The sequence below is a fragment of the Corvus kubaryi genome, unplaced genomic scaffold, assembly GCF_017639235.1.
Source record: "Corvus kubaryi isolate FWS band 111438036 unplaced genomic scaffold, C.kubaryi_AGA036_p1.0 68, whole genome shotgun sequence".
NCBI lineage: Eukaryota > Metazoa > Chordata > Aves > Passeriformes > Corvidae > Corvus > Corvus kubaryi.
In genome coordinates this window covers 21,732,570-21,746,790 of record NW_024582056.1, presented here as the reverse complement: position 1 = coordinate 21,746,790, position 14,221 = coordinate 21,732,570, and the positions used below count along the sequence as shown (strand labels likewise).

The window sequence follows — 14,221 nt, the reverse complement described above, 5'->3', positions numbered from 1 at the left end:
ACAAGTGGATATGGATGACTTGCTGTAGGGGGCTGAACTTCTTCAAGCATCCTTGCCGCTGGGAAAGATGCCAGTGACAACTGCATCTCTGCTGAACTGACTGGTGGAGAGTAAGGGTCAACAGGAAAGGATGAAAATCACACCTTCTTACAAAGCCAGCAAACTCTCCATGGTGAGACTTTGCCTGTAAACTGTGGAGAAGAGTCTCTGGAGACTCTGGGCGTTGATTGTTTGGGACCTCTGGGATGGTGGTCCAGTCCTCTCTGCACTGGGAGGTGGACCCTTGGGATCAGAAACGCCCTTGTTTTCACAGGCCAGACTGACACTGAGATAGTGCCAGCACCTAGGCATTACTGTAGCTGGAGAGCAGGAGCAGCAGCCTGCCTGGGCAATCATGTTCTACCTCCTGTCTAGGGAACAAGGAATGGGAAACTAGCATTTTGCTGATTGAACCTAGTCGTGGAAGCACTAACCCACCTGAGTTTAGTTTGTACCTTCCCTACCTTGAACCAGGTCCAATCTCCTAAGCACCAAAGCAGGAATTATATAGCAGCCTTGGCACGGCTACTTCATTAGACTGTAGTGCTGTTAATTAAAAAACACAAACCAAAACAAAAAAAAAAACCCTGCCATCATTCATTCTTCTTTTCTTTTTTACTTTACACAACCTGGGCTCACCGTATTTGTCAGCTCATGGTAGGAAACTGGGGTGGAGCAGGTGCTAGCAGTATACCAGCAGAATGCTACAGGCAGGCAGGCATGGAAGCAGCTCATCATTTTTGCAGCTGATGCATGCTGAAACTCCTGTGGATGTCTGGCAGCAGCCAAAGAGGCAAGGTCCATGCTTCAAATACTGTGTCAGAAGCAAGCCAGTGGTGTAGTAGCATGAGAAACTGTCATGCTTAAGAGATCATAGATCCAAAAGATATATTTTTTGTACAGCAGGCAAATAGTGATGGAATAAAAGTTATCTTTCCAGAAGTCTTAGCTGAAGACAGAGAATTAGGCTCAATACCAAGGTATGAAATTACATGGCCTTTCCTATGCAGACTTGATTGTCTAACTTTTCCCTCCTGGGTATTAGAAAAGATATGAAATTCTCTCTTTTTTTTTTTTTGTTTCCTGCCAAAGCGAACAATCCAGGCCCATGTTCATTGGTGGAAGTAAGCCTATGTGTACCAAGTGAGCAAGAAATGCAGTTTTCTGCTGAGCCATGAGGAAAAATTGGCAGAAAGGAAAGGAAGAGGTCAGCAGGTATTCTGCATCCCTCATAAAAAGATGCAGTAAGGAAAAGAGAGGAGAAAGCAATACAGTGCATTTTATTGAGAGATTCATATCCAGATAGGATTGATTGACACTGCTGTATATTAAAAGCACACAGCTTACCTTATTCTTTTACTAATATATTCACTTCTTGTTTATTTTCTTTAAAGGATGTGTTTATTCTTTACATGTAAACAGCAAACTGTAAAGAGTGCTAATCATATCCATCTCGGTAGTAATGTTATCTGTGTTGGCAGAATTATCTCTGACATAATTTAGAGAGCTGGTTGGTGCCAAGAGAAAACATGATACATTTATTTGATAAGTGACACCAATTTCAAAGTGGTCATGTTTCTTCTGAAGACCACGGTATGCAGTAGTCTGTGACACACAGGGGTGCAGCAGTGTGGTACTGTACTAGCAAAATAACTTACTGGATTCACATTGTTGCTCTCACTTAATGCATTTCAGACTTCTTAATTCGACATAAATGACTTTGATCTCCCAGATCCACCAGTAGAGTGCTTGAAACATGAGGTTTATGCAGTAATCCACCCTTTTAGGATGGAGGGTGACCAATCACAGTCCTGCTGCAGTGAAAATGATCCTTTCACTGAAACCAGGCATCACTACCAGAGGCAAGCCGAAGAATTTCCAGGGCTGCCGAGCCTCTTCCTTTGCTCTCATCCAATAAGCATCGTTCTGTGCTTGTACTTATGGGTGTAATTAGGCAGCTCGCGTGCTGTGTTTCTATAATGTGGCTGCTACCACATGACAAAAATCCTCAATGGCAAAGTGCAACAAGCAAAATGCTGCAACTTGTGGATTTTAATTTGGTCCTGAGAAAGGAAGCATGTTTGGCTCCCTTCAGTGTAGCACAGGCTCAGCAACAGCGAGGCTCCCTGCACAAGGAGTTTGCTAAACCGTCTCTAGCCATGGCGTTATCTCACAACAGGTGCCGAGGCAGCCGCCGTCCCCATGGAGATAAGGTGACGGAGCGAGGGAGAGGCAGATGAGTTCTGGATAAAAGGTTAGCCTCTTCCAGGTCTCGAAGTGATCCAGCTTTTCTGGGAAGGAACTGGGCAATCCCTTTCCCCGGCGGCGAGGACTGACCTGACGATGACAACCACCCCCTTCGTACCATACACCCATTTTAACGAACCCAGAGGAGAATTCCCGCGGGGTAAAGCCTGAGGGTGCAGCGGCGGAAGGCACGGTCTGTCGGGAAGGGCCGGTGCTGCTGCCGCCTGAGGTGGTACCTCGGGGGCGAGGGCCGGGCCAAGCCGGTGTAGCCGCGTTGCCCGCGGCTGCCGGCAGATGGCCCCCGCCGCAGCGCCGGTCGGCGGGAGCGGGCGAAGGAGGGGCCGGCGTCACCGCGCTAAATCTCTGAGCCCGCTGCCCTCCTCCACCTCCCTCGCCGCGATGGCTTCCTAAGGGCGATGCTCCCGGCCGCGGCCGCCACGAGCTCTGTAGCCGGGTGCTCGGTGGGCGCGGGCGGCTCCCGGCGGCTCCCGCGCGGTTCGGGGGCCGGGCCGGGGTGCGGGAGCCAGCCCTCCGGGGCGGGGGCAGCCGCCGCCTCCCGCCGGTGCCGGGCGGGGGAGCCGGGCGGCGCGCAGGCGGGAAGAGGGGAGCCGGTGCGGGGACCGCCGTGAGCCCGGAGCGCCGCGCCTGACGGCCGCCTGCGGGCCATCCATCCCTCCCTGGAAATGCCCCTCCTGGCCGCGCCGGCAGCCGGGGGCGGCATGTAGCGCGGGAGGAGCGGGCTCCGCGGGAGCGGGAGAAGCCCCTTCCCTCCGCCCGCGCTCGCAGCCGCACGCACACCCCGCGCTCCGCAGCGAGGCTCACGGCCGGCCCTCCTCCTCCTCCTCCTCCTCCTCCCCCGCCCGCTGGGTGCATGCCCGCCTCGCCCGGCGCAGGGACGGCGCGCCGCTGAAGCAGCCCCGCCGCCGGGCACCGTCGGGCGCCGGGCAGCGCCGCCGCCATGGCCGAGGAGAGCTCCGACGTCCCCAAAGAGTTGATCGGTAAGGGACGGGGCATGGCGGCGGGGATGGGGGATGCGGGGTCCCGGGGGAAGGTGCTGCGGGGGCAAGTTTGGAGGCCGCCGTGCGCGGCCGCGGGATGCAGCGCTGCCGGAGGCGGGGGTGGGGGGAATCCGGGGGTGGGTCTGTGGAGCCGGGCAAGCGCCGCGGGGGCTGGCCGGGGGAGCCCGGGGGGCTCCGCGCGGGGCTGGAGGGACTCGGAGGAGCCGGCGGGGGGCAGCGAGGCCGCGCTGCTGCGTGCGGGGAATGGGCGGGCGGGGGCTGCGGGGCTGCGGCGGGCAGCGGGGAGGCGGCCGCGGGCAGGGACTGAGCCCTCAGGAGCCGCGGTGGAGCACAATGTGTGTCCTCTCTCCGGAGGGGTCTGTCCGACGGTGCCGGCAGGCTGCGAGCGCGGGCAGACGCGCGGTGAAGCTGCCCCAGCCCCCCGCGCCTCCCGCACCGCCGCCCGCCCGGGGCACGTCCTCGGAGCGCCTCAGCCTGGCGGCACGGGCTGCGGCTCCGCTCGGTGCTTTTTTATTTATCCCCCCGGGTTTTGCGCAGTTTAAGACTTCGTTTTCCTCTGTACGTAGGAGGGAGTGAGGGTATTTGTAATTAAAGTTTTATGGCCCCATGCACACGAGCCCCCGTCCTGCATGGTATACGCTCAGGAAGTCACAGGTGATGGCGAGGACTCTGAAAATGCTGTCACCGCTTTTGGGGAGCTTCCGATAAATGGATCGTTAACGTGGCGTGTGTGTAAGCAATGTCATTTGGGGATAACAGGTCTGATGCTCCAGGCCCTCAGCTACCTTGCTCAGGCCGAATTTCCTTTGGTTTTGCCTGTTGAAGAGCTATATAAAGATCTTACCAGCATTAGAATAATTTAGTGTTGTCGTAATGACAGATGGAAAGAGAAATTTGTCAGGCGACAAGGTACATGTTGCGTTGAATACAATCCTTCAGACCTTACCTAGGTAATTTACATTGTTACGTTTCCTTCAGTTTCATCAGTCAGCAACTGGTTTTAGCATGTATAAAATATTGGTAAAATCTGGGTGGACATTTGTAGCTGCTGCAGATTTTTTTTTCTGTAGGTCAAAATAGCTCTGTTTTGCAGTCCTTTGGGTCTCCAAACCATGTGGTTTACAGAGAGACTGTAGTCTATAGCTTACTGCTAAGAAGTGATGAGCTGGGAAGTGTTCTAGGAGTAGCTATGGTCAAAACCATTGAGTTTTTATGTTTTAAAGTGGCCAGGCATGTTTGAGGTGCTAATACACAGTATTTCTTACTCACCATGGGTCTGCACTCTGGTGTCATAGGTGAGGTGTGGTGGCATATTACAGGGAAGAATAAGGTGGGCATCTTCACACATTCCCTCCTCTAGTGGCTTTGAACAATCTTAAGAATTACCCCCCTCCCCTCCCCCCCCCGATGCCCTGCACCCACTCAGCTTGATTTGTCAAGGGCTATCCTGGGGTGTGGGGATTTGTTCAGGTAGATTGGTTTAATTTCTAGCACTATTTTGGTGTCTGCATGTTAAAATTTAACCTTTAAATAGGCTTTTTGTAATAACGATGTTTTGAGAGCAGGATGAAAGGATGTGCTTTAATGCAGAGTGATTGGAGTGTGGAGATTAAACTGGGGGTAGGAGTGTTTGAGCTGCAGGTTTTGTTCTGTTACTCACTTCCCGTGTGACCTTTGTCAGGTCTTGTAGGTCATAGTCTTCAAAGAAACCCTCTCTTAACTGTTGGCTTACCTGGATCCACTCCTCCGAGGTGTGGATGTCTGAAGCCTCCAGCACTAGAAATGGATGAACACTTTAAAATGTGGACCTTAATGTTATGTTTCCATCTCTCAGTCTGAAAATTTACTTTGTGAGTCCACTTGCCACCCAGTGTGGAGGGAAGTGTCTTCAGTCACATGGAGAGTATCTATGAAATCTGTATCTTAGCTCTTTGAAGTAGCGTTTTTAGCCCTTTCAGGCAGATAGAGCTTTGTGAGGAGCTGACATCCTGATGATGCTTTGTGCAATCTGGGGTCCTGGGCCCCTTCTCTCCCTATGGCTTGTTGGAGTAAGAGTGCTGGAGCTGAGGGCATGCAGTCGTTCCCACTTCTGCTGTGTGGAACCTGAGGGACAGCAAAGGGAAGAGGATCTCTCCATGCAGGTGCCTCAGGAGGAAGTCCCTTGCTAGATGTAGGCACTTGGAGCTGTTTGTGGGAGAGGAGAAACCGAAAGGCAGAGGCTGCAAGTGGAGGTAAAGTAGCAAAGACAGCAGCAATGCCTTCTGCAAGGAGACAGGATTTGATGAAAAAGACTCTGTGGTCAGCTTGCTTCTGGGTTCCCAGGCAGGGACAGAAAGACCAGAATTGGGCATTGCCCATGGGAGAGGAAGCCTTGGGAGAAGAGTTCACATCGGGCTGGACTTTTCCCCGGGCTCCGCTCACCTGGCTGCTCCGTGATCTTGCAGCCTGGCTCCTGACCAAGCGGTTGCTGCGGGAGCTGGCCGCGCTGGCTGCCTGCCACGGGGCTGCCGCGGCTCGGGACGGGCTTCGCGCTGCGCAAGCCGCTGCTACCGAGGAGCTTTTGTTTCCTGATAGGAAAATTAAAATTCCTGGGGAAAACATGCCGATTCTGCAGAAAGAGCTCTTTCTGGTGAAGAGTGTCTACGGCCAGCCATGTTTCTGACTTGCACACCCTTCCGCCCTTCAGGCAGAACGCTGTGGCCTGGCTTAAACATCCAGGCTTAATAAATGGTGTGTTGTTTGTGCTAACGTCTTCTGACTACTGGATGAAAATTGTGCAGAAAAGCGCTATACAGAGCACTATAATTAAAAGCCTTAAAAATAGCCTATTATCTTTAATTTTTGCCTTTAAACGTAAGCGTGCCCTAGGGCAAAGTGTATGTGTCCGGAGAGGGTGGAGACTTGCCTTTTACAGATGCCAGTTGTAGGGCTGGAAATAGGTTAATGTGTTTAAAAGATTTCTTTTTCATTCCCTTTCATTGGGGGCTGGGGAGTGAAACTTAGGGAAGGTGCCAAATTGGCTCTTCTAGATGAACTCCTCTGTTTATCTCTCAATTACATCAGTGTCAGTAGTTGTATAAGCTTTCTAGACACAGTTCCCTGTGTGTATATTCCCTTCAGGCCAGGGTGCAAATGCTCAGGGGAAAAGCTGGTTCGTGTCATGCTTGGCAGAGACTGGGTATACATGTGTATGCATGTACATATTAAAACATTATGGCAACTAATGTAACTTTGGTGCTGGCACCATGAGGTGGCTACATTGTCGCTGGGATAGTGACAACAGTGTTGTGTCCATAGCATCCTCTGCATAGCTGCCAGGTGTTACTATCTGGAAGTTTGCTTGGTTTGCTTCGTTACTTAAATGCACAGAGTGCAAAAATGTGTGAACAGTTGCTCTTCCATTACCTGACCCATTTAGCCTCCCTGATATTAACAAAAGGCTAAAACGTGGGCAATGCAAGGAGCTAATTTGCTTTAGCAAGCTTTTCAGGTACAAATAATAGCAGTGAGAAATTAGTTGCATTTTCCCAGAGTAGAGCTAAGCAGTGCTGTGGCACGTCTTGGGAATGCTTTTGATATGTAAGTTATACTGGAAAAAAATAACAAATTGTGTTTAGAATCCTGGCATATGACATCAATAATCCTAACATAGTAGACACAAATTATTGTGTAGATGGCATACTAGAAAGTTGTACTTGTGTTAGGTTGTGTTTAGTACTGGCTCATGTGCACAAGACTTCCATGAGTGCAAGCAGTTGAACAACATAGCTCTGAGTCTTTCCGAAAACTCGACAGTGGCATCTGTTTGCTTCTCGTGTTGACACTGAAGGTATTTAATTAAGATATTTTCTTTCGTTTCAGAAAGTGTCAGGGATGTTATTGGGAGGAAAATCAAAATTTCCGTCAAGAAGAAAGTAAAGCTGGAAACCAAGGGAGATAAAGTGGATAACAGAATATTGGTAAGTACAGTAGAATGGCTCTGATTACATATGTGAAGGAAAAGCCAGTATCTTTTCAGAAGGCATAAATTCTCCTCTGGAAGTATTCTTTAAACTTTGTGTGTGCCATAAGATACCCATGTAATTTATTTTCTTACTTTTTCTTACTTTCTTGATAGCCTACATAGGAAGTTGGTGTGCAGCTGTGCATGTGTGCACACACTCGTTTATCACTGAGTTATTTTGGAGAGTTTAGGGTATTGTGTTGTGGGCTGATGATAAAGCAAGCTATTACCAGAACCTGTTCTAAAATATTTTGCTGCCTTTGCTGGTTAGGTTTCCTGTTTACGTCCATAAGAATTTTAAGTGGCCAAGAAATGCAAAATGAAGTGTGTAGAATTAATTTTGAGAATCTGAAGCTGTTATGCGGTGAAGAGCAACAGTAAAACTGTTGGGCTTTTTGAACTCAAGTGACTATTTGTATTTTTTAGTATTCTCTGTTAAGTCATATATCTTCATTTCAAGAGAAATGCTTAATGTGTGGGATTCTAAATTGTCATTCTTACAACTGTAGTGGAGGAAAGCATCAAATTAATCTCACTTAAGAATGCTTTCCTGTTTTCTCAAGAATAGTTTTGCTGGCCTCTCTTGATAGGAAGAAAACTGTGGTAATGAGCTGCTACGTTTGCATGCTATCTTGAATATGCAAAAAGACATGGAACTGTATTTCCTTGCTCTTTTGATCTCTCTCTATTAGGAGAACTCCTAGACTAGCAAACACAAATAAGTACAATGCTGCCATAATATTTTGCAAGATATTGAGATTTTATTGAGTGTCTTGTGTTTGTGCTGTAGCACAATTTGAAAGTTTTGTTGCCAGAGCTGTTGTTACAGATATCAGGTACATTCCCCATGCAGATGTGCTATTTTGTCTTTCAAAACCACAACTTCTTAATCACTTCTGAATTATCTTCTTAAAGTATGTGTTGCTATCCCTGGGCAGTAACACTGTAGATAATGGCTCACTTTTCTGCGAGAGCTGCTACTTAAGGAATTTGAAATATTTTCTGCTTAATATCTGCTCGTGTTATATCTAGTTCCTTGATTTACAGCTTCTGTACTGGAAATAAATTGAATATGTGAATGTTGATTGATTGTCTCTATTTATTTGAAAACCATGTTTATAGGGAAGGCTGACAGGTTGCACTGAAGTGGTTACACTTGATTGACTTTTTGACTTACACAGAATCATAACTATTATCAATAGTGAAATATGTTGTGGAAATACTGAAATCCTGTTCTGAACTGATGGGACCAAGAGAATATCAAGCTTTGAATCATCAGTGAGGTTTCTGAGGGATGTACGACTTGGCAGTAAAATGCCTATACATGATGATTTGGGTGTTTTTTCTCTCTTTAATCTCCTAAGGTCTCAGGTGGGGGACTTTCACTTTCCATGACTGAAGAGGTACTGAAAGGGAGAGAACCTTTCAGAGGTTCATGAGCTAGTGAGCACTTCTTGTGTGCATTCATGTTGTCTTCAGTGCACAAAGTGTTTCAGGGGAATGATTTGCTGGATGTTGTCTGGTAGAACCATTTGTTCGATGATGCAGAAATGCAGGGGATTTATATTGGAGGGAGAAAAAACCTTTTTATTCTTAGAGAAATTGATTATTGATTCCTGGAGTTGGATTTTGTGTTTTCCTTTGCCTTAGAAGAAAACTGCCTCATGTGAAGCTTTTTTACAGTGTTTTACAATGTTTCTCTGACTGCATGTGTAAATCTTTATGTGTGGTTGTTTGGTTTAGGGGTTTTTTTTGAGTTTTTTGTCATTTTGGGGTGGGGTATTTTTGGGTTTTTTGGTTTTTCTTTTTTTTTGCAGAGGTGCTGAATGTTGTCCGCTGTAGCAAAGGCCGATAGAGACTATGGTTCGCTTTGCAGATGCAAAATTCTCTGAAATGCAGAATGCTCTGGAAGAAATTACACCAGAAACACCTTGAGTTCGGTACCTCAGATTAATGGAGACTTTCTGGCCTTAGTGTGTTGGCACAGTCTCACTTCCTACCTGCAAAGTGTAGAGGACATACACCCTTCTCTCATCAGTAGAGTGATGCTGAAAATAAATAACCTTGCTTCAGAAGTATGTGAGTGCTTAATACTAAATGCTACAAGAAATCTGCCAGCAAAACTAAGAACTTTTGTACTCTGAGCTGGAACTTAAGAGTATTCAGTAAATAATGCATGCGGCCGCGTTCTGACTGGAGCAGGTAAAACTGAGTTGCTGTGCCTTGGGTGAGCCTGTGAAACAGAATGCTGAATGAAGTGTTGGCAGCAAAAGCAGCTCAGTAATTAAAGACTCTATCCTTAAATGAATGCACCAGAGGGCTCAAATGTGATTGCATGGGCAACCTTCATGCCAGCGCTCCTCAACTCCTGAGAGCTTAGTTTTGAAACGTTAATCCTCTGAGTGGTGTCTCTGGAGTGCACGTGTGGCAATGGATTGTTTTGAGATTTTGGGTTGAATTTTATTAGTAGTTGGGTGTTTACATTAGGTGCAATGCTTTGGGTCCAGCACTTAATAGGGAGAAAATACCAGTTGCTCTCATCTAGCTAACCCCAGAGCTGTTGTGAAACGTGCTCATGGCTTTAGAGGAGGTTGATCACAGAGGCTGGCACTGAGCCCTGACACCCAAATCTGTGCTTTAATTAAATGATCTCTCATCCTTCCTTCCTAGGGAAATCCAGCAAAATCAGTACCACTTTGAGAAAGGGAGATTATTTTAAAATGACTGCACTTGGCAGGTAACTATAAAAACACTTGACCTCTGGCCCTGTTGTTCACAGTGTATTCAAGGTACAGAGTACTAGAATATGGATGTAACCATCTACTTAAATCACTCTGCTATAGGAAATTCCTCTGATAATTAAGATGGAAATTAGAATCTGAGACTAAAGAAAAACAATGCAAAACCCCTGGTGTTGCTTGCAGTAGGGTCCCAGTATTAAACTGGTGAAGTTGGCGGATAAAGACCATGCTTGCCTTAAGATGCTTTAGGACCCCAGCTTTGGGTACCAGCATTTGGAAATTATGTCTAGGAATTTTGATATAAACCAGATTTTTTCAGTCTGCACAAGGGGTTTGCTGTCTCAATCTCAATCTGCAGTTATTTAGTTTTTCAGTTAGTCATAATGATGCAAAACAGTAAACATCATGAGCTGCTGAGCTGCCCCTGGTCTGCTGGCACCAAATCTCAGGTCTGCGGGCAGCACACTGGTATCCAACCCTGAAAAGGCAATAACCAGCTTGAACAGGCAGAAAATCAGTCCTCAGGTGATTAGGCCTAAACCCCAGTCCTATCTGGGTACTCTGGCACTGGAGAAAGTGGGGAAACATGCAGGCGTAGAGGAGACCTTGAAAGGTGACGAGCTGCCCTACAGGGCAAGGGGAACAGACATCGTGGGACTCCGCAGTGGGGCACAGTCCCACTGTGGGCCAGTCCCACTCGGCAGCTGGGGGTAGCTGAGCTCTGGTGGTCACCAGCACTGCAGTGACCCAAGGCCAGGCCAGGCAGCTGGGTCTGTGGGGTGGCCTCAGCTGCGAAAGGGACCAAGCACAGCCGTAGCTGTGGTGTTGCTCAGGCCAGCGTTGAGTGCCAGAGCTCTGAAGCAAGGTTGGGGAGTCCTGGTCAAGACTTGTTCCTACTCTTGGGGTCACATACATGCACTGTGTTGGGTGCAGGCAGCCGAGCTCCGGCAGAGCCCTTGAAGAGGCTGCCCCAGCTAGCTCCAGGTGGCCCTCAGCCAGAGGCAGAGTACTCCTGCAGGAGGGGACTCAGCTGTGTTCGGCTTCAGTGTGATTCTCACAACAGTAGTCTTACTGAGTTATCACTCTTTCCTAATCAGTGGAGGATAGCTTTGAATTTGTGTGATTGTTTTGTTTAAACCTGGTTTCTTATGAGAACAAGGTTTAAGGCATCATGCTGAGTGCCTGCGGTGTTCTTCCTCACACTGACAACTTCTGACCTTCTCTCCAGTTTCAGTTTAAGCTGATGGGTATGGAGACGTCCCAGTTGTGATGATAACAGAGTTGGCTGGGTGTGGGGGGAGACAGCCAGAAAAAGAAGAGAAACTTTACACCTACTCCCTCCTCTAAGGCCTCCACCTTTTGCCACCATAAGGGATCAGGCAGAGTGCCCGTCTGTGTACTTCGGTTTGGTGGTTTTTTGTTGTTGTGTTGGCTTTTTTTGTTTGTTTGCTTGCTTGGTTTTTGTTTTGTTTTGTTAAATCCAGAGGCCTCAGTGTTTATCAGATTATCACCTACAGACAAACGCTGGTCGGGACTGGGCTTCGTAGCTTTGGTGTTTGTGGTGCTACTTTTCCCCCTCAAAATACCCAAGATATTTGTACATAATTTTGCTGATTATTTCCTGCTGCCTTTTCTTCCTCTCAGATTTATTGCAATTAGCAGCAAGCATTGAGAAGTTAAAATGTTTTCAGCAGTGGTTTCAGGACAGCCCAGAATTCAGGATTCATCTTACTTTTTTTTCTTTACTATTAGGAAAAGAGAATATTCCTGCTCTATTTGCCTTTGAGATTAGTTTTCTTTTCCGAACTAATATTATTTTAGACATAACATATAAGAAAATATTGCAAGTGACCATGCTCTTTATGTGTTTGGTTGCATTTCTTTGCTTTATTGCTGTGTTTGTTGTGATTTTTTTGTTTTTTTCCTGACCTTCAGGCTACAGAATAGTGTGATGTGATGTAGTGACCAAAAGCACTTTATTAGGAAATCCCATTGAGGACTCTCTGTTACACTTCTGCCCTTGGTCATTTACATTCTCTTTGTTAAAATATCACACTGCTACTTCTGAAATTGAGACAGTTGCTTTGGCAGGTGGCTCTCCTTAAAATGTACTGTATGCACAACATAGATTCACTGGGAGCAATTCATGTCCTTGTCACTTTCTCTGGGACATATGTTTCCATGGGCTTTTAAAACAAAAAATTGAATTGGCTCCTGTCGAAGAAGTTTATATTTGTCCTGCGCACATGGTCTGAGATTTCATGTTCTGCTTCTAAAGAGTCTCTTATAAAGACTGGAGTTCTATTTTAAAAAAAAAATCTATCTGTGTTTACTTTTAAAGGAGCAATTATGGCCATTTTGTGTGCTCTCCATGTGGTTTCTGAATACTGCTTGAACAATGTGGTTGACTACTGAAGCAACAGAGCCTGTATGAGCTCCTGTGCCTGTTCAGCTATCAGGGTGGCAGTCTCCGGCTGGAGGCAGTAGTATTTTGCACTGCCAAAACTATTTTGGGATTAAAAGCTCTGGTGCTTGTTTTCCATTGCTCATCTTTCGTCTCGATCCATCCACAATATTCTGTTTGAATAGAGATGAATTTCACATCGTGCCTTAAAAAATATGCACTTCTTTTAAACCACTAAGAGCACAGGGTTGTCTAAGGTTGGCTTTACATAAAATGTGTGCAATCTCACACGTTATATCATGACAGCTGGTGTGTGATAATGATGTTAAATAGGGACATTTTTTAAAAATAATGGTGTTTCCTCTTCCCTGCCCAGAACATTGACTGTTATGACATATATCTTAAGTGTGTCTTTATGAAGATGAAAGGAGGTAGGTGTTGATGCATCCCTCATGTCAGGAAATCTAAATGAAGTGAGGTAGAGTAATCAAAAAATACTTAGATGTGAAAACGTATTTTAATATATTTACAAGGTGCCTCTTAGAAAGCAACTGAACTGTGGCCTGTAAGATTGCTACAAAAAAACTGAAATAAAAAGAGTACTGCAGGAAATAGAATTTATTAATTCAGTCATGCAGTTGCATTTGTTTCCATAATAGGAAACATTTTAAAAAAGTACTCATGTGCAAGTTTCACTGAAATTTATGTTTATGTTAAACGCTGATCCATGAGGTTACTTTTAACTGGTGGGAAGATTTACAAACCTAGCATTCTGGAGTACCGTGTCCAGCTCTGGGACCCCCAACATAAGAAGGACATGGACCACTTACCTGTTGCAATGAGTCTCCCCAGGGATTCTGCCCCTCCACTCCATACTTGTGAGAACCCACCTGGAGTGCTGTGTCCAGCTCTGGGGCCCCCAGTATAAGGACATGGACCTGCTGGAGTGAGTCCAGGTGAGGCCATGAAGATGACCAGAGGGCTGGAGCACCTCTCCCGTGAAGACAGGCTGAGATAGTTGGGGTTGTTGAGCCTGGAGAAGAGAAGGCTCCAGGGAGGCCCTATTGCAGCCTTCCAGTACTTAAAGTGGGCTTATAAGAAAAATGAGGTAAAATTTTTTAACAGCACCTGTTGTGACAGGAAAAGGGGGAATGATTTTAAACTAAAAGAGGGTCAATTTAGACTAGATGTAAGGAAGAAATTTTTTACTATGAGGGTGGTGAGGCACTGGAACAGGTTGCCCTGAGAAGCTGTGAATGCCCCATCCCTAGAAGTGTTCAAGGCCAGGTTGGATGGGGTTTTGAGCAACCTGGTCTAGTGTAAGGTGTCTCTGCTTATTGCAGGGGTTGGATCTAGATGATCTTTAAGGTCTCTTCCAACCCAAACCATTCTATGGTTCAATGATTCAATGGTTCAATGAATTGCTGTGATAGTGCATGCAAGTGTAGAAATTCAAGATGATTTCTTGCACCTATAGTGTGTTTTTTCCATGTTTTGGGAGGACAGAAATGCAGCTGGCTTGCTCTCCCTTTCTTTAGTTTTGGGCAGCTGGTACAGGCAGGGAAAGGTAAGAAAAAGGGACTCCTCTTTCAGCGCCCTGAAAGCGTCTGCTGTTGTCCTGGCTCGTGTAGTTTGCATTTTCACACTCACCTGCAAGTACATACATCCTTATCTGTGTTCTGGAAGGAGGAAACGTGAACACAATCTCACTCTTAGCAGGTTCTGGTTCTCTGTGTACAGAAAACCAGCTCTAACAGTTACCAGGGTA

At 46.7% G+C, this 14,221-nt stretch overlaps 1 protein-coding gene across 7 annotated transcripts in view; it reads left to right on the top strand.

Annotated features, from left to right (window-relative positions):
- The first annotated feature begins 3,057 nt into the window (after positions 1 to 3,057).
- Positions 3,058 to 14,221, top strand: part of CARMIL1 (capping protein regulator and myosin 1 linker 1) — a 193,529-nt gene continuing 182,365 nt past the window's right edge. For all 7 annotated transcript variants that reach the window (XM_042048962.1, XM_042048958.1, XM_042048956.1 and 4 more), the window contains exons 1-2: positions 3,058 to 3,284; positions 7,167 to 7,264. In XM_042048962.1, coding sequence (XP_041904896.1) covers positions 3,245 to 3,284; positions 7,167 to 7,264 — 138 coding nt within the window. In that variant the 5' untranslated portion in view covers positions 3,058 to 3,244. The remainder of the gene's footprint in view (positions 3,285 to 7,166; positions 7,265 to 14,221) is intronic.